Source organism: Aythya ferina (assembly GCF_964211825.1).
Source record: "Aythya ferina genome assembly, chromosome: 8".
In the NCBI taxonomy this organism is placed as follows: domain Eukaryota; kingdom Metazoa; phylum Chordata; class Aves; order Anseriformes; family Anatidae; genus Aythya; species Aythya ferina.
In genome coordinates, this window is record NC_140304.1 from 8,407,949 (window position 1) to 8,431,700 (window position 23,752).

At 35.2% G+C, this 23,752-nt stretch overlaps 1 protein-coding gene across 4 annotated transcripts in view; it reads left to right on the forward strand.

The window, feature by feature from the left end:
- Nucleotides 1–23,752, forward strand: part of DENND1B (DENN domain containing 1B) — a 163,039-nt gene that overhangs the window by 130,893 nt on the left and 8,394 nt on the right. For all 4 annotated transcript variants that reach the window (XM_084528130.1, XM_084528133.1, XM_084528132.1 and 1 more), the window contains 7 exons: nt 581–671; nt 3,622–3,662; nt 4,522–4,590; nt 7,102–7,158; nt 7,959–8,069; nt 21,856–21,935; nt 23,118–23,334. In XM_084528130.1, coding sequence (XP_084384256.1) covers nt 581–671; nt 3,622–3,662; nt 4,522–4,590; nt 7,102–7,158; nt 7,959–8,069; nt 21,856–21,935; nt 23,118–23,334 — 666 coding nt within the window. The remainder of the gene's footprint in view (nt 1–580; nt 672–3,621; nt 3,663–4,521; nt 4,591–7,101; nt 7,159–7,958; nt 8,070–21,855; nt 21,936–23,117; nt 23,335–23,752) is intronic.

Here is a 23,752-nt window from a genome sequence, read left to right on the forward strand (position 1 = left end):
GGGGTGAAATGTTTCTAGCTGTTCTGGAACTGTTCTGTGCACTTCAACAAGTTTTACTTTGGACCCATTGATGTGTCTACAGAAAAGGAGGTCTGTTTATAGCTTTCTGTTTACGATAAGGAGTAACCTTTGGACTTTGGAGCAGAACATCAAGGATTTCTCAGCTGTCTTTTATTGATTATGATTATGCAGAGCTAGCATTTGTAAGGAAATAAAATATTTTTATGCAATGAGAAAAGGAAGAAAAACTTGAAAGCCATCAAAAGTACTCTGAACAAACTGATTTGAAAGTTCATTGGCTATAAAATTTTACAAATTTATTAGTAAATTTTGCACAATACATATAATTTACTCAATATGCATAAAAAGTGCAGAAACTCTGTAAGTAAGTACAGTGATATTTTTGTCTGATATTCAGACATTTCTGATGCTTGTAGCTGCAAAATCCATCTAAAAGCAATACAGTATCCTGAAGCCATACGTTATCTTGAAAGTACAAATTCCCTTGTAACATATACACTTAAACTTCTAACACTCTAAAAAAATAGAAGGGCCAACAAAGTGTGACTTTTTTTTTCAGTTTATTGATGGTCGACTATCAAAATTAAATGCAGGAAGGGGATTCTCCGATGTTTTTGAAGAAGAAATCACAGCAGGAGGCTTTTGTGGAGGTACCGTTCTAATTTGCGTATAGTATACTCATTGGTTCTTTTACTCTGAGAGCTGTTCAACATGGTGATGTCCTTATGATATCCTATAAATTTTAGAAGTCGTCTTTTTACTCTCTCGGTGTTTCCATTCATTCTTGGAAAGGTTTTAGCCTTTAACAAATCACTGCTAGGACATGTATTAGTATGAATATAGTTATGTCAGTATATTAAATGAAGATATGTTGTTTTAATCCAGTAAAATAATACTTAGATTTCAAGAAGGGATGAAATGTCACTATGGATGTCACTAATTGCATGTTATCTGCATGTTTATATTGCTTGATAAATTCTATGCAGACTATTTAAAAATAATCTCAAAATTTGTCCTGCCGATTTTTTTCTAGATAGTTAACATTTTTCAAAAACACTCCTAACTTCTTTTTTTTACATCTAATTATTTCTGCGGTGCAGAAAATAGTGATTTCCTGACTGTTTAGATGAATACTAACTCTAGCAAGTGTGTTACTCATAAATAAATAAATAAATTCATCTATCATCTGAGGAGGAACATTGAAAATTATATTGAAAATTATACCCTCTACATTAAAAAGAAAAACAAAGTATTATTCCTTGCGCTGTTTCCCTTGGTTGTATTCACTGCCAGTTTTTTTAACACTTCTTACATTAGTTAGCTTAAAAGTTAACCCATATAGAAGAGTGTGTACTGAATCCCTTTCTGATTATTACAGGATTATTGAATAGTTTCCTGTTAAACATTTATATGCTCTATCTGCTATATTGCTTTTTAAGGTACCATATTTGCTATTGAAGTGTTAGATTACAACATGCATGACACAGCACAAGTACTATTTTATGGTCAATCTTGAAAGTAGAGTAAAAGTGTCCTTAATAAATGGAAGTTCTGTGATTTGAACAAATCCACCAAGTTGCACATGGCAGGTTTGGAAGGAAATCCTTCACAAAGCTGCCCTATGTGGGCATATTCATAGAGGAGATAACTTGGCACACACAGAGGAATCATGGAGTGGTGCAGAATCATCTTTACCTTCTGCAGAACACCTTTGTTATACTCAGAGTACATCAGTCCTTCTGTTAAAGATTTTCAGTGCCTTCTCCTGCCCTCTGTGTCTTGTGCTATGATCTGGCACATAATGGCACGTAATTTGTGTTTGTTTTTTTTTTTCCTTGATTAAAGTGCAGTTAAGTTAAACAGAGATTTGCTTCTTTTCTGCCATTATGGTGTAACTTATGCTGCTCTGTAAACAGATTGTAGGCATTGAGCATCCATTACTTAGATAGGTGATGTCAGTATTTGGAGTCCGTTTGCTCACTGCAGTCAGGGGGTCAAGAGGCTGCAATAAAACTGCATTAAAACTGAGATAAAGTTTGCTTTTGGGCCATGCGCTGGCAGCTTGTGAACCACATCTCACCTGGTCATGCTTGCAAGGGAGCCATTGCTCGGCTTCAGGAGCCATTCTTGCTTAGATTGCACTGTGTGCTTACTTTTCAAGTCAGACAAGCTGTATATTGCCAAGTTGTGGACAAATTGCTTAGAGCATATATTCAACATTTACCTAACTGCCTTCTCATTATCGTTATGAAGTGCAGGGCTAACAATATGCATGCAATGGAAGGTGGTGTTTCGTGACACTACAGAAGTAGAACTATGATCTCTTTGCAGAGCGGAATCCCATCCACTTGATCAGGTGGTCCAAAATTAAAAAACCAAAATACCGTAGGTGGAACCTAGCATTTGGAAACATCACAGAAAGTTAGCGAGCTATAAGCTGTGAAATGAACAAGTGAATGTATTCTGTGGTATAGAGAGTATAATTTAAAAGGTACAAAATCAAATGGAAAATGTTTTTTAAGTAATATCTTTTTAAATTCACATTTTCCCACATATGCAATCATAACTAAACCAGTTGAGAAAATCAAACTGGAAATTGGAAAATAAAATGTTGATTCCATTATGTTTTATAAATCATTTTTGTTTCAGTTACCTGGTCAAGATTTATTTCCCTAAATGGTACTAGTGTCATTGCTAGTAGTACAGGAAAACAGTGAAAAAGTTAAAGCCTTCGAACCTCTGTTCTCATAATTGTTTATTTCAAGGGTCTGCATTTTCTTGTCAGGAGTTTCAACTCTGGCTCAGGGTATGCAGTGTTAGCATTGCCTTTCTGTAAATGAATATATACTGATTTTTTGTTGTGGTGGTTTTGTTTTTATTGACTTCTCTTAAGTCTCTACCCAAGTACTAGACAGTTAAAACTTGGTGATTTTCTGTGGTCTCTTGTACTATCTCTAGTAATTGTTTAAGTCACGGTCCATGAAAGATACAGCTCAGACATGGAAAGAGTGACAGCATGGGCCAGATGATATGTGAATATTAAATAAAAAAAAAAAAAAGGAAAGTAGATACAGTTAATGTTTTACAATAATTTCTCCTACACGAGGACATGGTGATGGCATAATCCCTGGGCTTTTCTCTGCTTTTTTTTTTTTTCTCTGGGATATCTTTCCTTGGGTACCATCTGCAGTCCATATCATTGTCTTACTTGAAAGTTTACCCAGGGGGATCATTATGCTTGAATGAAGTTCATTTATATGTTTTTTTCTTCATGCTGGTGTATTTATTTTTTTTAGAATTTTTAGCATTATATTACTGTACTTTTGATTTTGCTTTGTACCTCAATTGGAGTTAAAAAGAAAAAAAAATGTGTGTGGTGAAGAGAAACTTTTACAAATAAAACAGAAAACATTAAATAAGAGAACTGTTTTTCTTCTTAGTGTACATATGTTCTTATCTTTAAATATCATGTCTATCTGTGAAGAATCAAATTAATGAATAATCCTCTAACAGAACTTTTTATGCAGATTGTAAGGAGAGTTGAAACTTAAAATATTGAATGTATGTTTGATTTTGATTTATGTTCCATTTTAATTTCAGGAAATTCAAGATCTTATCAGCAGTGGATGCATACAGTGAAGGTATAAATATTTTGTTGGTTAAATAGTTGATTTTTGAAGAAAAAGAAAACAAAAAACAAACAAACAACCTATATCCTGGGCTGCCTTTTCTTTAAGTCTTTGTCCTTTTCATTATATGTATATATGTAATGGTAAGTATTTGTTCATTTGGAAAGAAAGTATAAGAATATTCTATAGTAAACAACATATCTTTGGTATATGCAAGAATTATATGTTGTTTATTTTCTTGGTGAAAAAGAAGTCCCATCCTTAAAACAAATGCAGAAACACACAAGGTGCTTCTGAAAATATACAGAAGAGTTTCAGTCCATTCCCTATCATACTGCATTCCGTAACTGTGAATTAGTTGTGACAACACAATTTGATATGAAGTTTATCACTTCTAGTAAACAGCAATATAGTTAATATGGATTTGTATAGTTTGACTAGCAGAAGACCCTTGGTGTAACCTTGTTATTCTTCAGGATTAGGAAAATATATTATTTTAGATTAACAGAATTCTTGTGTGATTAGTTATTTCTTTCAGGTCAAAGTATTTCAGAGTTACATAATATAAGATAGGAGCACATGAAGAATAGCCAGAACTTCTGAATTGATTTTGAAATGGTAACAGTGAATGAAGAATGAAGATACATCATTCTGTTAGAATGCATTGATAAATGTGTCAGCTATGATAATGACATACTGTAACCCTTCTGTATCTGCAGAAAGTAGGTTGTGGAGGAAACACAGCTGTGGTTATTCTTACTAATTTAAGATTGTTATTTCTTTATGGCACACTGTTGATTTCCTTGATGTTGTCTTAACTTTTGACTTATGTTATAAATCTTACTAATATACAATGTTTTGTACATTGCAGAAAGGTGGTGCAATGATCAACACAGCGATGACCAAAGCCACTCCGGCTGTGAAAACAGCATATAAATTTGTAAGATATCTATATCAAATAAGTATTACGTAAAAATGTCATAACTACCTACCACCTCTGATTCTTCCTGAATACTGAAAAACTGAAGTATTTTACAAAAGTTTTGCAGAAAAACACTTCTGCCTGCAGAATGCTTTTGGCTTCATTTGTTTTCTCATAGAGCACCAGGGTTTAGAATTGGTTCAGTGTCTTACAGATAACTTGTACATAACAATAGATATTTTCTAAGTGTCAATGCACTGTTATTGTTTCAATCATAATACACACTGGGAGCTTATTTGAATATCATTTAGGTGGTTGATACATGGTTGTAAATTAATCCTAACATGATGACAACATGATCAGAATATGGACTCTGAAAATAGAAATTCTCATTTACACTAAGGTCTGGTAGCAACTCATGCATTGGAAAGTTAACATGAATCTAAAACATTCTGTAAATTTACTTTAAATTATAAATATAGTGTTACAGTATGTATTTATAGCATGTATAGTATTAACATATGCAGAGAATCGTCTCTATTCAGAAGATGGTGCAGGACAAATGGACTCCTGGCTTACATAGATGGAATTTCTCTTTGGCCCTAAGTGTTACTCTCCTGTAAAGAGGTGGTAGAGCATCAAAAATGCATGCAGCAGTCTTTTTTGTCTTTTTATGTTTTAAAAATCATATCAGAATACTCATGTTTGTCTAGATATAATGCTTATACCTTTAAACTTTTAATATCTTGGTCTAAAATACTGCCTAACCAATAAAGCATGTTAAATTAAAAGGTACTATCTGGTATGGAAAGAAAAAAAAGGCAAGAGATTAAAATGAAATGGGAAGTATTTTAAGGTTAGATTTTTAGATATATGAGAAAAGACTTTTAGCTTCCTTTTTGCTTTTCCAACTGTTTCAATAGTTGGATGCATAATAAGTAGTCCTGAATAAATCAGAACATCAGTCTAAGCTAGTATACTTCAAGTAAAGTTTTCAAAGAGAATTTTTAATTTTATATCAATTGCAAAACACAGCAGTCATGAAGAGAAAAACAGGTAAATAAATTAAATATAAATCATATTCATGTACTCATTTATAATTCAAAAAATTATTCATTAATGGGTTATTTGGAAATTATTATTCTTTGGTTTATATTAGCTTAGGCAGTGGTTACATGATCTCCCAGCACTCAATTTTGGTAATTGTCTTTGATAATCAAGATTCTTCTAAGTGAACTGCTGTTTATGCTAAGGAACACTGGTAAATTTTTTAAGGATCTGTCTGTTCACGGTATTCTCATTTAATTTCTCATACTGTTGCCCTTCTCTAGCCTACTACTAGAGAAATGAAATATGCATTTCATAGTTGCTACATAACTATTTGGTAGCCTTGAGTAAATAATGTGATTGATACCATCCCTCAGTGTTAGAACAAAGCACTCCTAAGTGCATCCAAATGCAGTGAGTGTGAACTGCAAAGTTAAAAGTGGCTCTCAGTTTAGCATCTGCTACATGGCACCCCATTGTGCTGTTATTGAGCTTATAGATGTATGATTTAAGAATCAAAAAGACTCTCTGACCTCTTGAATCAAGAAAATGATTTTCTTTTTCTGAATTTTCAGGTACAGAAAAATGTACTAAAATAGGTGGTTTCCACAGATTTATGCCCCCAACCATATTTTAAAACATCCTATTTTTAAGGCAATCTTGAAAACTTTTCTAGCTCTTTGCTATATTAACCGTATTCATATAGGCAAAATACCCCTTCTGTTAGGCTTAGGGTTTTTTTGTTTGTTTGTTTTTGTTCCCTTCACCACAATATATACTTGTTTTTTCCTCTCTCTCTCCCTCTCTCCCTCCCTCATTCTTTCTTTTTTTTCACATGTACAAGGTATCCTGTACTGATAATTCATTTCTCTATTGAAGAACATTCTTGGCTGTTTTCTATGCAACAGTGATCCTTAGCTGACTATTTTAATACATACAGAATTCTCCCCTAAATAGCAGCACTATTCTGTTCAGCAACACTGGGCAAAATCTCCATCTGCATATGAAATCACTTCATTTCTCTTAAGATTGATGTTGCCCTGCAAGTTGCCAGACTGGAACACTGTAACAGTCATCTTGAAAATCTTAACATTTTTCCAACATGCCTTGCTGCTAAAATAGCCTTTCAAATTTAAAGGACCACTTGCAATAAAGAACTGATGTTAAAGACCATTTTTAGCTCATCTTCAGTAATATCAGAGATTTTTTTAGCATATATGTTTTTACAACACTGGCATGCATGTACTGAAAAAACACCTTAAATATACTGATAAAGCACATAAATACATAAAACATACTGACAAAGCACATATGAAATTTGTGATAGATCATTGTCCTTCTTTTCATAGCACCTGGTATGTAAAAACGATAAGTAAAAAATAAGTAAAGAAAAAATAAGTAAAATAAGTATGGTATCTTAAGGCATGTTCCATGACTACAGCCAGTGTCTTACAGAGCTACCTAAGTCTTTTAATTTTCTAGGCAAAAAATCACGCAAGGCAAGGAATACAAGAAGTGAGGAGTAAGTTGAAACACAAGGTATGTAGTACATTTTTTACTTTCTTACCTTGCTTCATGTATGTTTGAAGCTTATACTTTACAAATCGCATGAGATTTGTGTTTTTAATGACTTTTGAAATGTGCTTAGCCCTTTGTTCAACGATACATTTTTCATAACGAGCCCTCTGGCAACTATCTGTCATTCAATGCATCCACTGAATAATCTCTTTATTGTTTGCATATTTTATCATAAAACAACAGAGGTCTTCAAAGATACATTAACAGCATGTATGTTTTCATAAAGTTGATTGCTTTGATATCACAATTGAAGCCTTTGCTTCAAGCTGAGAATTTGAGATGGAAATCTTACAGTGCAATGTATTTCAGAAGGTGTAGTTGTCTGGTTTGGTTTTGTAAGGTATGTGAACAATTGAAGTATTCAAAAATGAAGACATAGTTTCATTTTGCAAAAGGGACATTGCAGAAATATCAGAAAAGGCATTTTACATGTTTTGTAGCTGCATCTCCTGAACATTTTGTTTCCACTTGAGATTTTTCTTTAGGAAGAAAGAAGCATTTTAAAAATATTTTTATGCTATTTTAAGAAAGCTTTCAAAAATACTTCCTAGACATTCGAACAATTCATCTTTTAAATGACAATGTTGATAATTTGGCTTCTCGAAAGGCTAAATTTGATTTTCTTACTACAGATGGTATTTTCATGACAGTAATGGATTGTGGCAAGATAATTCTGAATGCTTTCTGCATGCATAATGTAAAGGGTACATTTGCAGATAATGATTATAAATAAAGAAATTTAAATCTGTTTTGTTGCATAGGAGAGTGAGGAAGAGTATGGAACTTGCAGCACTGGTGCAGTACAGAGTGCTTCAGTCTACACATCGCATAATGAGAAAAGAGGAAACTCAGAAAAACGAAGACTTGCACAGGTAAGGCTCCTGAAACTTCTGTCCTTATTCATATGATTATGAGTAAATTTTTTTCCAGCTATTGTAATGCACCAGTGAATCTGTTTAAGATTACTGTCTGTGTTTAAATAGTGTGATTGAAAGGCTATGTTTATAGCAATACTTCTGTCATTGTATACTGCTCAAAAGTAGAAAAAAAAAATGCTATTAATGCTTCATCCCTGTTGAGGTGGGGGGGGAAACAGGAGATTTATCAGTATAGATCTGAGATTTAATTTAGACTTAAATGCTGTTTTTGATAAAGGCTTCTCACAAAAAAAATACCTTCTGCTCTATTCACAGATCTGTGTTAAGCTTTTTTAATAAGTTTCTTATAGTTGGACTCATCAATATTGCATTTATAATAAATCGATTTGGCAGTTGCATGGCTGTTAGCCTTGTTCAGATAGTTACAACTTACTAGTTTACTAAGTCATCTAGTTAATACGGCGTCAATCTCTTACCCTTTTGTTCTCTAATCCGTTCTAGTCTTGAATTGCAGTAACAGGTGTAATGTTTCAACTTTGGAAAGTGTTTTAATATCTCTGCATTCATTTTGACGGTTTTATCTCAAAGATATCTATAAAATAGGTTTTGTAATACTGTTTTACTCAACAAATGCCTGTGAATGTGTGAATTTTAATGTGTGGGTATAGATTTTATGCTATATTGTTATTACATACTTTTAATGCCTGTAATGAATTTTTATATATGGATTTTTACTGCATATATTTTCATCAGATACAAAATATAGAAATGCAGTCCAGCTGATGTAGTAGCATTTTTTAAAACTTTAGATAGCACAATGATAACACTGAATTGTGCATGTAATCAATTTAGTTCTGAATTAGTTCAGTCTTATCCCTAAAATTTTTGAAATGTAGTGTAGAATTGATACAGATTATTGCTAAATAATGTTGAAATTGTACATTAGGGTTAAGTCATTATTTTTTGTAGTATTATAAACAACAAAAGGATTTTCTGCTTTAATTATTTAGGCAGTGTTTAGTTTGTACATGTTTTCATGATCCCTTTAAAGCCAGTGATAAAGTGTTAAGCTATGTGCCCTCAGTGTATTTTTATGCATAGGCAACTGTGGTGCCTCTGTTCTTTCAGGAACTTCTGTACAGCACGTTTTCTTCACTGGGTATCAGAACAGAAGATATCCTTTGCTATGTGTATGACTCTAGAACTGTAATGTTAATAACAGGAATGGGTTCTTATAATATTACTTCTAATTGATAACTTATTTTAATATATAGCACACCACACCAAAATAGGCAGATTAGTGTGGTCGATCTACAATTGTATGTATCTGTGTAAACATGTAACACAAATGTACTCTTACAGTCAGTGAATTTCTATAGGCTGCTTTTATTAAGGAAATAAAAGCAGTGTTTTACTAGTATGGTAGTAGTCCTGCCTGCTGCTAAGTACAGGAGTCTAGGGTTACAAAAGAATATGATTTACCTCCATGCAATTTAGCATTTCTCTTGAAGCCTTGTTCTGGCACAACAATTAAATTTCTGTATGCTTGTTTGTATAGTGCTAAATCCCAATATTATTGCTGTTTGTGTCAGTCATTTTGAAAACAAGACATAAACAGTGCATGTAATTCCATAGCTCTGTATGCATTTATACATATTACACATGCATGTATGTATACACACACATACAGGTATGTACATGTATAGGGTTTGTTTACGGGCAAAGCAGTGCAACCAATGGCTCACAGTCTAGCCGTGCTGCATCCAGCATGTCCCAGGTCCTCTAAGCTCTCTTCCCAGATGCCACCTGAGCCCATGCTGGGGGAAGGAGCAGGGTGGTCTCTCCCTGGAACTCTGGTCTTACACCATTGCCTTCCCCTCTCGTTTACACTGTTTTCCTCCTCCCCCAAAGCAAACAAAGCAAAGATTTCCCCCAAATAAGTCTGCCATTGCTTCTCTTATGTTTTTTTTTTGTTTGTTTTGTTTTTGTTTTTTGTTTTTTTCACTTTAAGTGTTTGAATAAGATAAAATCAATGCAATTTATTTTATAGTTAGGTGCTAATTTTAAACTTTACATCCAAATAAAAAATATACGTAGATATTCACAAGTGCATAAGAGAGACTATGTTTGATTTAGTTCTGAATCTGTAGCATAAAACAAGTGAATCTCATTGTTTGCTACTATTCTAAGATTTAATATTTTTTTTGTAACCGTCTCTTGCTGCAGATGAACCTTTCCCCCCAGATTTCTGAAACAGTACCCTTGAGTGTCAGTAGCAGTAGTAGTGCTAACCTGGCAGTTCATGCACTTTGACAGATATCTAAAATAGGGACTGGGTATTGATTACATTGCAACATCAATGTATTTGAATATCCCCTCAAAACCTAAACAAACAACAAACAGAAGAGAGTGCTTTTTAATAATTTTGTTGTTCCAATCTAGAGGCACCTCTGCACTTTCTCTCTCTTTCATATTATTTTAAAACTTGTAAATATAAGGAATTTGTTACTACATTTTGTGTCATGTTAGATGTGTATGTTGAGCTATTCATTTTCCAGTGCTTGGAAACAATTAAATACCAACTAATAGTTATCTGAGATACTGTAAAGAGTATTTCATATGAAACATTGTATATGATACAAAAGTTTCCTTCACTCTAAAAGACCATTTTAAAGGTTGGTTTATAACGGGATTTGGGGGGCTGGGGATGTTTGCTTTACAATAGAAAGTGAATCTGCTTTTACCCCGATAAATAGTAGTTTGTATGTGGGTCTGCTAATTAGTACGGTTATTTCCTGTTTTGTTGATGAGGCTTTAATAAATGTCAAGGGTACAGCCATGAAGATCTCCCAATTAGGCTTTGCGTTTGTAAAACCCAGCCCCTTTGCTTTTGTGTGAAGATGACAGTTCCAACTGCAGCCTCAGCCTAACAGGGCTCAAGGGAAAGGATACTTCTCTGGTTTTATTGAAAACAAGGCCAGTTTGGCCCAGGGAGAATACCAGCACTGGTCACAGTGCAGAGCAGTTTTTAACAATGAATATTTACTAAGCTTTATCACTTCTGTCATAGTGGTTTTATTATATTATTTTTTTTTTGCCAGATCGGCAGTAGACTTTAAAAAACAAAACAACAACAACAACAAAACGGTAAATGAAAACAAATCGTAGCATGTAAAATAGCTGTCAAAATCTAATTGGAGGATAAATAATTCAATGTGTTATTGCAAACTGTAGTGGTCAGCTTGCCCTCCTATAATTTGCATTTTGAAAATCTTTCCTAAAAAAAAATAAAGTAAAAATAACATGAGCACACTCGTGCCTGTGTGCATGCACACTCACATACACACAATTAATCTTTACCTAAGATGAATTGTTCTATCTCTGTAATATTCTTTTGAGCTTACTCTTGCTTAGGTTAGCTATTCTAGGCTTTTTATACGTGTGTGAGCTTAACTATATTGCAAGTCAACATTAACAGATGGATTGCCCTAAGCAAGGGAAAACCACAACAACAAAATCTAGTGAAAGTGGAGGATTGAAGCTTTTTATTGTTAAGCCTTATTAAAACCTTGGCATGTGCACTGCTGTTAACTGTTTCATGTCTAGATCTAATAACAAGACTGATATATTTTATCTTCTAGTTTAATTAGATAGAGAGGATATGATATATGAGAAATTACCATCTATACATTTTTGAAATAAAAATTAATGCAAGCATGAGGTTGCTTGAACTCTTTTTGCAGTATCTTGCCAACAATATTGCTGAGTTCCTTTAACTATTGATGAGAGAGAGATGGTAGTGCATGTATTAGACTACTGAGCATTCAGTTTTTGCATAATCCATTTTAATTCTGTTTTGTTACATACACCCAGGTAATGATTTCGAGGTAGACAAGGACCTAAATGCAGCAGGAGCTCTACAAAATTGCTCAAAATAAATAATTGAAAAGAGAATGTGTCTATTATGAACCTGGTTAGAATGCCAGGAAGATCTGTTTGATTTCATGAATAAGATCTTTGTAATTTTACTGTTACATCAGGTGATAGGGTAGCTTATTAAAAATGGAGCATTTAGGGATGTAAATAGTACTAATGTATTTAGTGGCTAATAAAATATCCTTGCAGATTTGCAGAATGCCAAGTAACAAGTACGAGTTCATTTTATAATGAGTAAGTTAGCAATGCTCCCTTGTCTCTCAGGAGAGGTATGTAATACCTGTACCTTTAGGCATGCACTAGTCTGCAGACGCAGTGGAAACTTGGGCATTTGGATTCCAAGTGTGGATTTACCAGGAATTTCTGTGTGTCACTGCTACTTTAAATGCTTGTATATTGAAGAAGCCAAGTGAGCTACTTTCCATGACTCTGCAAGATTTAAATATAGTCTCTAAAAAGGTTTGAAAAACACTTTCGTATAAAGTAATAAAAAAAAAGTTTGTCTGAACTTTTTCCGTAGTATTCCTGAGCAGAATTACCTTTCTTAAACAAACAAACCCACACAAATATAGCTCTTCCAGTTTTATTGTAGTATGTCATTAACTAGAAAATAATTCTGCTTGCAGTAGGTGTACTTGGCTTCTCTTCAACAAAGAGAGCAAGTGTCAGGGAGGAAGATGTTTTCAGAATAACCTTACCTTCAGGAGTGCCACATTTATCAATACCCCTACAATGGCCAGCAGAATAAGTGACATAATCATTAGCTACAGAGGGCCTCGAGTAACTGATTACCTCCTAACCTGAAAAAAGATAGCGAGAGTGAGCTATTCTGAAGATATTTTTTTTCCCTCAAACATAAAAGAGGAGAGAAAATGCTTGTGATAACGCAGTACTGAATATACATATTTTATATCAGGAGACTGAATCCCTTTAAGAAAGTAAGAAAAAAAAAAAAAGAAGGAAAAAAAACACACACAAAAAAAATAATTTCAGAAATATAATAGCTCTGGTTAAGGACCTGTATCTATATTTGGAGTCAGACAATGTGCTTGACAATATTTATGCCTAAAGTCCATAGAAAATATTGCTTGCATAGCTGGAGGTATCTTTAGCTCTCATTGACTATAATTCTACAAACTGACAGATTTCATAAATAGGAACAGCTAGTTTTAATGTAAAATACATTTTGTTTAAGTGAAAAATAAATTTGAAGTAAGCTTCAGTTGATCAGTACATTCGGTTTCTTCAGCTAATATTATATAATTTGAAAATACTGTAAATATCATTTAGCTTCCCTTAAGTTGGAGAAAAATCTTTTGTCTTGGTGTGTCAAGTAAGATCTCTTCATTCTGCAAAACAGTCAGATTTCCTTTTAATTAAAAATGAAAAACCTAGGCAGCAAAAATTCAAATTGTAGATTACGAGAGTGCCCTCTCGTGGCTCTAACACCTTTCCTCAGTGGCACATGTATCCTCTGCCATGTACAAACCTTGCTTTTTATGACAGCAGACCATTTAGAAATCAAGCACTACATCCTCACATTATTATTATTATATATATTTTTTAAACTAGAAGATTAGCAGGATTTAATGTAACCTAACTATTTAGTTGCTTTCATGTATCATGCATGATTTTATTTTCAGGAATGCACCCTGCCAAGTAGAGCTATAATTACCACGTTGCTCAAAGCTTCCCCCTCGCCAGATGATAGTAGATACTGCCTCTGAGCAGTGACAGTGACTGATTTTCATTTAGTCAGGGAGCACATTTAAACAAAAAGAAGCAATAGAGCTTTGTAAAGTGTATTTTGGTGTTTTTATAGTATGAGGTTTTTTTCCTGTTCTCTGCCCCAATCTCACCATGGGTTTAAGTGGAGTATTGCAAGTCTCTGGCAGGATCCTGCCATTCATTTTATACCTGTAAAGTGAAATAAACCTTGCCTGTGCTTCTTCAAGTTTTGCAATAAGCATCACCTGAGATATCTCTCCTCTAATTACTGGTTCCTTTTTTTTTGTTTTCTTTTAAAGAAATGTGGAAAGCTAAGGTAATGGTCAGGAAATTGGTCTGGATTTTTTTGTTTCCATTTGTGGTATTTAATGTAACACTTGCTTTTTTTCAGGGCAAAATCACCAGCCCATCTACCTATGATCTATCCAAGAGAGATATTTAGACAATCAGAAAGTTTGCAGATGCTTTTTTCTGGTTATTAGATCTCATTATTAGATTTTAGTTCTTTAACTAACAGAAGGGAAGCCTTTCTGAGGGCCTTTCTTCTACAAGCAAGAAGGTCTGGCAGAAAAAGGCTGCTTGACAAACAGGAGAATTTATAGACATCTTCGTGTGACAGTGCTGTCTTCTGCTTAGTTTGCTGTGTTCCTTCCATATTCCTGAAGAGCAATCATGGGTAGCATTCTGGCTCCACCTAGCAAAGCAGGGAACCAAAGGGTCAATCCACCTGTGTCCCTTCCATATTGCTTTTGCCTTTTGGCCTCAAAGTTTGGAGAGCACAACCTTATGTCCAAAGCTTCAGCTCTGGTACTGTCTATTCCCTAACCTTTTCTTTCCCTCTCTAATCCTGTAACTGAGTAGGAAGAAAAAAAAAAAAAAAGAATAAAGAAGTTCAATTAAAAAATAAAGTTTGCCCTGGGGGCAAAAAGAGGAAGAAGTGGAAGGAACAGAAAGAGACTTTCCTGCAGGGATCTCAGTGTCCCTGAATATGAAAGCTCAGATTAAACCCACCTAATTTTAGACACTGAAATGCCCAAGTTAGTAGCAGCGCTTTTTCCACAGTAAGTAGAAAGACAGAGGCAGGACCAAAGGGCATTTCAGCCCACCTAGCATCTGGATTAAATCCCAGTGCTGCCCTTCTTTGATGCTTATTGTCTCATTTGTCAATAAAGCATCTGAAATGAGTGAAGAGTATGCATATCTGAGTCCCATCCGTGTTCCCAGGTGCCTTGTAGAGCAAGGCCCTCTTTGTCGAACAGAATACCCCTCATGGCATCAAACAGGTGGAGGGACTCCTTCACTGCCCGATTCCTCTGGCTGCAAGCCTTGGACAGAAATTTATTTAGAGGCAACCTTTCTGTTCCTAAGGCACAATCACTTTTTCTTTGCAAAAGTGACTAGTCTGTCGTCATGCTTCGTACAGAGCTTCCTTCCAGAGGCTCGTCCGTAGCTTTGATGGACAGAGTTCAGCACTGCTCAGGTTTTACCTTCTGTAAATTTTGTGATACTTGGTCTGCCGATTAAATTTTGAAGTTCGAAGATATATGATGTTTGTGTTTATGATCGTATCTGCTTCCTACATTTTACCTTCAGTCATTCGTATTGTTCATTTACCATGTTTGTGTTTTGATAGTTCTTCCTTCCAGGAAAGTCACACGTGATCTGTCATCAGCAATTCCAGCAGGGATCTTGCCATGTGATGCTTCTGCTGGTGCAAGGATACGATGCACATTTTAATGGAAATATTGATTTAACCAGCAATCTTGTTTTTTTACCTGTTTAGGAATGGTATCAAATAGATAGCGTATTCCAGCCATGTAAGCAGGGTTTACAACTCCTCTGAATCACTGAAGTCGCTCTGTGCTCCCGAGCTACATCCCGGTCTCTGGACTTGCATGTTACCTCAGAAACATGCTCCCTTTCCTGTCTTTCACATGCCTTTGTGCATATGGACATCAATTAGTTTTTCCTTTCTGTTTGTTTTTCTCTTATCTTCATCTTCTTACACTGGAAATCTCGGGTGTCATGTTTTAAAGGACTAATGCTTCTGCTTGTCACCAATAAAAGGAAAGCCAGGCAGCCTTTGGATGCTGCACTCTCCACAGCAAGGATGCTGCGTGGCATGATGCCACAGTGTGCCAGCTGAAAATGACCATTTTTGCTAAGAATAACTGCTGTGCCACAAAGAAGAATGAGACTAAGCTGGATAGTTGGGAGTGAGACCTAGCTTTAGGCAGAGTGGGGCCTCGGTCTGTTTCAGAGGGGTAGGAGACGGTGCAGGCTTCCTGAGAAAAACTGCTCTGTGATTCTTCAGAGAAAATGAAACTTTATTTGCTGTTTTGGGGAAAAGGAACTATTTCCGAAAAAAATATGAGCAGAAGCATGATTAATCCATAAAAATCAAAAGCAGTATTACAATATTCTCAAGTATCATCTGTGTGCAGGAGTATAAATGTAGAAGGCTTAGAGTTTGTTAATTTTCTACCACACTAATTCAGAACAGAAAGAACTGGAGTATGCCTTCTGTGACTAGGTACCTCAACAGATTTATCAGTCCTATAACAAATCCTACCTCAGCACTGATATTAATGTTTCATTTAACTTTATAGAAGCAGTGGAGGTCTCTATTATGTCACAGCTTACTTCTAACTTTAGTATGTAAGAGTATGTAACCCACACTCTTATCTATAAATTTCTGGTTGACTGTGTCTTTAAACAGATTTGGGGGATTTCATGCTCTTGTAGGCTCTTTATTGCCACAGAAAAGGATTTCTTTCTCTTGTTGGGGACCTACTTTGTGGATTTATTTTTCTGCATCATTTTTGTTATCAGGATCTCAGAATCAATGATGCTTTTGTCTCATGGCATATAGTTGTGCGTATTTCCAGCTGCCCCGTGCTCTTTCAAATGCACCGTGTGCGTCTGAATTTGTTAAAGCAGCGAAGGCTTCTGTACTAGCAAGGATAGAAGTTGTTTTGTTTGTGCCATATCCTTGAAAAAGGAAAGGCATTGAAGAAGAGAAAGTTTGGTAACTGTACTTCTGTTTTATCTCTGTTCTTCCTCTCTTTCCCCCATCAGTCTTGTCTCTTGTGGAGTGTTAGGTGAAGTGCTTTTCCTGTGATCTCATTATCCATGGCTTTAGTTTTCAGTCCTTAACTGGAAGGAAAGGCAGTGGGTTGTGGTTAACTAGAAAGTTTGACAATCTGAGATCTTTTGCCTCCCTACTGGAGGTGAAATTGTAATTAGGTCTGTGATTGCGTTGCAGAGGATAGATGAAATAAAATAGCAAAACGTAAGTAATAGTGGATTTGTGTTTTTTTTTTTTTTTTTTTTTTTTTTTTCTCATACTGAATGAATTATCTTTAAATTGTTAAGAAAAAACAAGCAGTACTTCATATATTTAAACCACAGTAGATATTTTTCTTTACTTGAAACTCTATATGTGTTGATATATTGAGTAGCCAGTAAATGTGAAATTATATATGTGCTGCCATTTATCAAAAGATTATTTGTTTCTCACATTGAGGACAATTAATGGCAGCAGCCTTATTAAACTTCCTGCCTTACTGCTGATCAATAAGCACTCATTCCAGGAAGTTATGCTTCTGAAAGGTCTGGTGTTAAATAAAAAGCTGACATTTCAAAGATTGACTTTCATGCCCAATCAAGAGTGTAACCATCTTACATTTAAATCCTTTAGTATTCATGTGTTTTGTCTGCATTTTTATGCCAAAGAAGTACATTTTGTGAGGCTACCAATGAGCAGAATAGAGCAGTTTCAGGACTTACTCTCACTTTGTTTCATTCTACCCGTATTTATAGTGTCAGCACCTTTTTTTTTTTCTTGGTTTCAGTGATGAGAATTTGCCACAATTTTAACAGACCAGTTGCAGAAAGATTTTGAAGTCAGGCAGAAACCAAAGAGGACAGGCATGACTCCTCAGTCAACTGCATCACCTTTATTATTGAAATAACATTCAGGATTCAAGGCAGTTTGCTTGCAACCAGTGGAAAACAGAAGATTGCAGTAACAATGCAGTAAGTCACGAGCTTATCAGCTGCAGCCGTACAATTCCCCCAGAACATATGAGTGCCACTTCCAAAGCAAAACAGTACCAAGAACCCTCACAGTCTGGGGAGCTGGGATGTCTGAACACATCCTTGCTCTGACTGTGGTTGTTCATCTGCTGTGTTTTACACAACAGCATAAAAGAGTGGTTCAACAGTGGCGTGTGTTGAGCATAAGCTCATTGTGTGATAAGTATGTGGAACCCTTCAATATTCTGAGCAAGATGAGAGATGGGTTCTTGTGGTGCAGTGTGCCTGAAGATAAGAAAAATATGAAATGCCTGATTTTGGATTGCCTATATTATGTAAGCCAGACTAGTTGAAAGAAGCAAAACAGTTCAGTAGTTTTTAAGAAGTTTGTTGTTTTAGCTTATAGAAAAAAAACATGACAGCAGTCTATTAAGACTTTATAAAGTTCTGGTGCAACAAGAAAGGAGTATTACAATATCATTTCTTGCGGTAATAAATGGTCTGGTTGTTATTAGAACATTGATCAGGAAGGAAGCAGAAGTCTGTCCTTTTTTCATAAAATGGTATAAAAGAAGGTTACACACTTCAAAATGCAGAAAAGACAGAAATTAAAAGCTTAAATAACTGCAAACAGCAGGATACGTCAGTAATGGAAGGACTTCTTAAATGACTTTGACAGCTTTTGCAGGTGCATGTACTATGTCACTTTGCTTGGTGGAGCACTGAAAAAGATTTATGGTTCTCCTTTTGCAATTTATTAAGAGTTTCTTTCTTTGTTTTTCTTTCTTTGCAAAGTAGTCTGGACATACCCCTCCCTTGCAGTCATTTTTATTACAGCTCCTAGAGGAAAGTCACCTATTCAAAAACATGTGTTGCTTGTTGTCTCAGTGGCTAACTTGCAGAGCTGTAAACTCTGGAGAATGTTGTTATTTACAGCCAGATATTTTCCTTTCCCCCTCCCCCTTTTGGTGTAAAATACCATTTTATTTGATTTAGTTCTTGAAATTTGTCTTGCGTAATTTTGCACCCCTGAACATTTAAATTGGTAGCAAAAATAGTTTCTCGAAGAGAAGACTGACCATCAGCAACTAGAAGTTCTGTGATTTTTTTTTATGACATATGCTAAGTTATGCTCCTTTGTATGATGTTATTCTTGCTTTCACAACATGCTTGCTGTAGGTGCTCCAAGGGGCCAAATATGGTAACTGTTATTCCTGTGGTGTTTACTGACTTTAATTTTATTCAGTTTCTGTTTCTCACAAACCCAATTTTCTGTCTATGCTCTTTGAAACATTATTTATTATGTTAAAAAATCATGGAGTTACCTTGTGAGAATTTATTCCATCGGCAGTGTTAACCCATCTCCAGATAGACAAGCATCTCTTTTGTTTTTGTTTTCTGAAATTTCTCCATATTTTTAAAGAACCTTCTGTCCTGCAAAATCTTGTCTTTACATTAATAGAAGTAAAAGTGATGGCAGCATCTAATTCAGATGCATATTCCAAGAAAGTGAGACAGAGTTTTGCCCTCCAAGAGTCAGTCAGGATTAGAGCTTTAATATAAATGAGTGTCGCGTCAGTCAGAATTTTCCAGAGGAGGTAGTGAATTACCAGTCTTACAGAAATAAAGTATTTTAATTGCCTAGTGAAGACAAATACTAAAATTTAAATACTGCCCTGGTGGCAGTAATCACTAAGATAACCGATTAATAACATCAATTAAGGCAAAACGGTTAACCTTCCCTTTAGTTACACGCAGTGGTGTGATTGATTACAAGAATGATGGGAATCGCTCAGAGAACTCACAAAACTGGGAAAGAGCTTGAGTTTGCAAAGGAAATTTAACTTGACTACAGCTACTGAAAGGAATAGCTAAAATGCTTTTACTTATCTTGGTGTGGTCTGATCACCAGATAACTACCCTGGCGTGAGAGGTGTAGCCACCAAAATGGCCAGTGAGCCATCTTCTAATAATTTTTCTTCTTGCCAGTTTATGTTATACTTAATATAGCTGTATTATATTCACTAAGAGTCTCCTAATAATTGGGTCAGTGTGATTGAGGTCAGTCTTTTTAATGTCGTTTGTTCTTTTCATAATGTTATGGTTTTATAATTTCTACTGTTACTTGCACTTGGGATTTAAGTTCTGCGTTTTTGGTGTTTGATTCCATTAAATGTTTCTAAATGTTTATTACATAAGTTGATTCTTTGCAATAAAGTAATCATAGTCAAACCATTTCTGTTCAAAGGTTAAAAGTTATTCTTGTTTGGTACTAACAAATTACAAAATATTATTTTGTTACATGTCAAGTAAGTCATATCTTGCAATGACATATTTATTCAAAGTTGTTTTATTTCATTTGTCTGTAATATTTCCTAAACCTTCCTAGTTTTATATTCAGTGAATAGTGCATCATAAATCGGTCCAAACTACTCCAGTTCCATTGGGGTACTATTTGTCTATTCCACTAAGATCAGACCATGCAGAAAGTATGTTCTAAAACATATTTCTCTCTAAAATACGTGAGAAGTATCAATAGCATACTTGTTTCTCTGTGTTTTATCCTATAACTTCTGCTCAGTGTAAAGCTTACTTTTTTTTTTTCCCCTATTTTTTAATGCTGTAATAATTCTCTTGCTTTCTGTTTTGTTTTTTATTTTTATCAGTTTTTATTTGGTTTAACACATTAAGAACCATGTTTCATCTTTGTCTACAAGAGATATAGAAAGTGTTATCAAAACTTGGTGCTTTAAGTAAAACATGTCTTGTTGAATGAGAATAACGTGCCAACCTATAAAGAATGCATATCGGGACATTCCTGATATTAATGGGGAAAAAAATGACTGTGTGTGTCCTGGTACATGTAGAACACTGACAACACCTGTAACATGTGGCATATTGAAATCCTCACAGTACAAGGTTTCGAAGCTTCTTGTAGTCTGAAGTTAAGGTCGTATTTCTGCCCCATCAGGGGCTTGTTGTAGACTTAAGCATTTGGTGAACTGCATGATGAGATGTGGGCAGTAACACTTTATATTTGCATATGATTTTCTTAGCTAATGCTGTTTTCCCTTTGCACAAATTCTATGCACATGTCTTTAAATTACAGCCAGTTTTCCAACGCTTGAAATCTCTTATGTGATTAATTGCATCTACAGATTTTTGTTGTTGTTGTTTTGTAATTATTTTATTTTTATTTTGTTTTGGGGTGCGGTTTTGTTGATACAAAGAGATGCACAGACCTTGAGACAGTCATTTGTGAAGCACAAATGGCTAAAATTTCTGACTTAAGTGTTCTGGTTGAGGCAGAGCAGTTGGTGTGCTGCAAATTCACATGCTATCACGAGTACTCACTAACCTGTTTGATCAAATTGTTATTTAGCAAACAAAACCAGGCTGAAGACTTTTACTATACTTGAAAAAGAGTCTCTGTGCGAGCTCCCTTGGGAAGCTCTGAATGTATGCTAACGTTGAGTTAACTGTAATTTACAGTAAATTATCCTGCACAAAGGCATTCTTAGTGCACAGTTTTCAAGCTGGCATACTATTTACTCTGCCCTTCTGTTTAACAGCCTACTATAAATGCAGCTATGTAAAGAGGCTTTAGGCTTCTTTTGTATTTACTGCTTCAAAAATCCATACTGTGCTCAGTAGACCACATTAACCTCAGAACTTTGCAAATATTTCTATCAGAAAATAGTAAAACATAGTGTTTTGTCATTGCAGGAAAGGGGAGGCAGTAGACTTCAGCGCTGCTCATATAGCCAGCCTTCTGCTAACCAAGGCTTTGCATAAATAATAATGCACTCTATAGGCCATGAGGAAAAATGGTTTTCTAGCCCTAATTGGTGATGCTTGAGCATTTCATGTCCTTTTCTAACAACCTTTAGAAGACTTGATCGATATGTGGCTTTCCTCATCAGGTGTTCAGAAAGTCTTAATGAGTATAGTAGCAGCTAGGTTCCAAATAATTAATGTAGAAGTAGTTTGTTGTTGTTGTTGTTCTTTTTTGTTTGTTGGTTGGCTTTCTTAAAAACAAAACAAAACCAAAGAATAACGTGAGTTTTCTATCCTCCAGACGCGTTTCAACCAGCGTCTCAGTAACCAGGATTTTGCCTTGGATGAAGATGATGATGATGAAATGGAGAGAACAAGCAAGTAAGAAGTCTTTTAGGATATATGTATATGTATGGGAGAAAGGAAAAATAACTAGCATTATTTAGCAAACTTGAGTTCAAGTGACAAATCTTTCTCCTGTCCAGGCTGCTAGCTTGATTCTGAATCTGTAAGATGTCAAGTAGTGTAGGATTAGATCCTCGTTTAAAAGTGGGGCAGGCTATTATGTGTTTTAATTACTATTAGTGGCTAGGAGAGTTTGATGTAATCCTCAGTCTTCACAGACTCGAGATAAAATGATAAGCTCCATACACAAAGAAACAATTAAATAATATTCATCAACATGGTGGGCAGCGACCTCAGCTAATCTGGTCTTTAGTCCGCTGTTGTGGTCATCACAATGGAAAGTTTTCTCAAGGGTCTGAAAAAGAATGATTGCCTTGTGAATTTTATGTGAAGGTCCTACTATGTGTGGATTAAAAGGAAATCTGAAATTGAGACTTAACTTTTTGTTGAGGCATTCTCTGAATTCAGTAGATGATATTTGATAATGAATATATGGCTACAAAGCATGAAGGCCATTGAAAGCAAAGTCAAGCAGCCTGATGCAGGAGGAAAATGGGAGCTACAGAAGAGTTCAAAGGATGAGATCAAAACAGTGAGCTATTGAAACAGACTTTATAGTAGTATTCTGATCAGATACAGATAGACTGTTGTAGGGTGGGGGCCAGAGGTAAGATTATTGCTATAAGTGAAAGAGAAAATGATACGAGACAAAAGCGCCTATTTTCTTTGTAGATAGGCAGTACTTGGGTAAATCTGCTCATGTGGCAGAGGAAGAGTTGCGGTATGAGAAAAAAAATACATGGCTAGGTCTGCTGGAAAGTTCTATAAATACTGGCCTAGATAGAGGGTGTAGACAAGGGAAAAGAGGAGCCAAGTTTGGAATGACTAAAATTTGGAGGGAAGATATGGGAAGTCATATTAAGGGTGACTTGAAATAATAGTTGTACTGGTTGGGGTAGAGCAAAGAAGCAGGAATATTAGCTAATAGCTATTACATCTGCATAGGTACTGTACATATACCTTTAGGTAAAATTGTTGAGCAAGAAGAAAAGTGGGGTTCATTTTTAAGCCTTCAAATGTATTCTGCTACTTACTTTCAGAAGTATCTGTAATGAAATGGCTTTTATGTTCCCATCTGATGCAAGTTTTTGCCTTCAGGTTATCATCAGAAGACAGTGAGGAGGCTTCTGCTTATTTTTATGATAGTGATGATTCTGGTGAAACTGGAGTAACTGCACAGCATCAAGGAGAAATGGATTTGCTTGGAGAGATTCTGGACACGCTGAGCACACACAGTTCAGATCAAGGAAAACTCTCAGGAGCAAAGAGCCTGGATTTCTTTAGGTCACTGGATGACATTGGTTACAAGGCTACGGTTAGTGTCCAGCTTTCATTCGAAAAATAGTCCCATTCCCTTTACAGTGGAATCCTGCAATTGTGGAATCGACAGCATGAGGATAGATACTACGGAATAGTCTTTAGAATTGCGAGTTTGTAATTCTGCTGCTACAAAATAGCACGCCCATGCTGGCAACTTCATGATATATTTTCACTAGCCAAGGGATCGATAACACTCGTGTCACACAAGTCATCTGGGGCACAGTATTTTTCCCTTACAGCATTAACCGTATACAGAGTTGTGAATAAAGTAATAATATACTGAATCAGATAGTTTAATACTATATTTAACTGTTCAGTCTTGTATTCCTTGATCTAGTTATAGTGTCTGTGATATAGTTTGCAAGGTATTTCAATTTTTACCTTGCATCATTAAACTAGTCACAGTGATACAG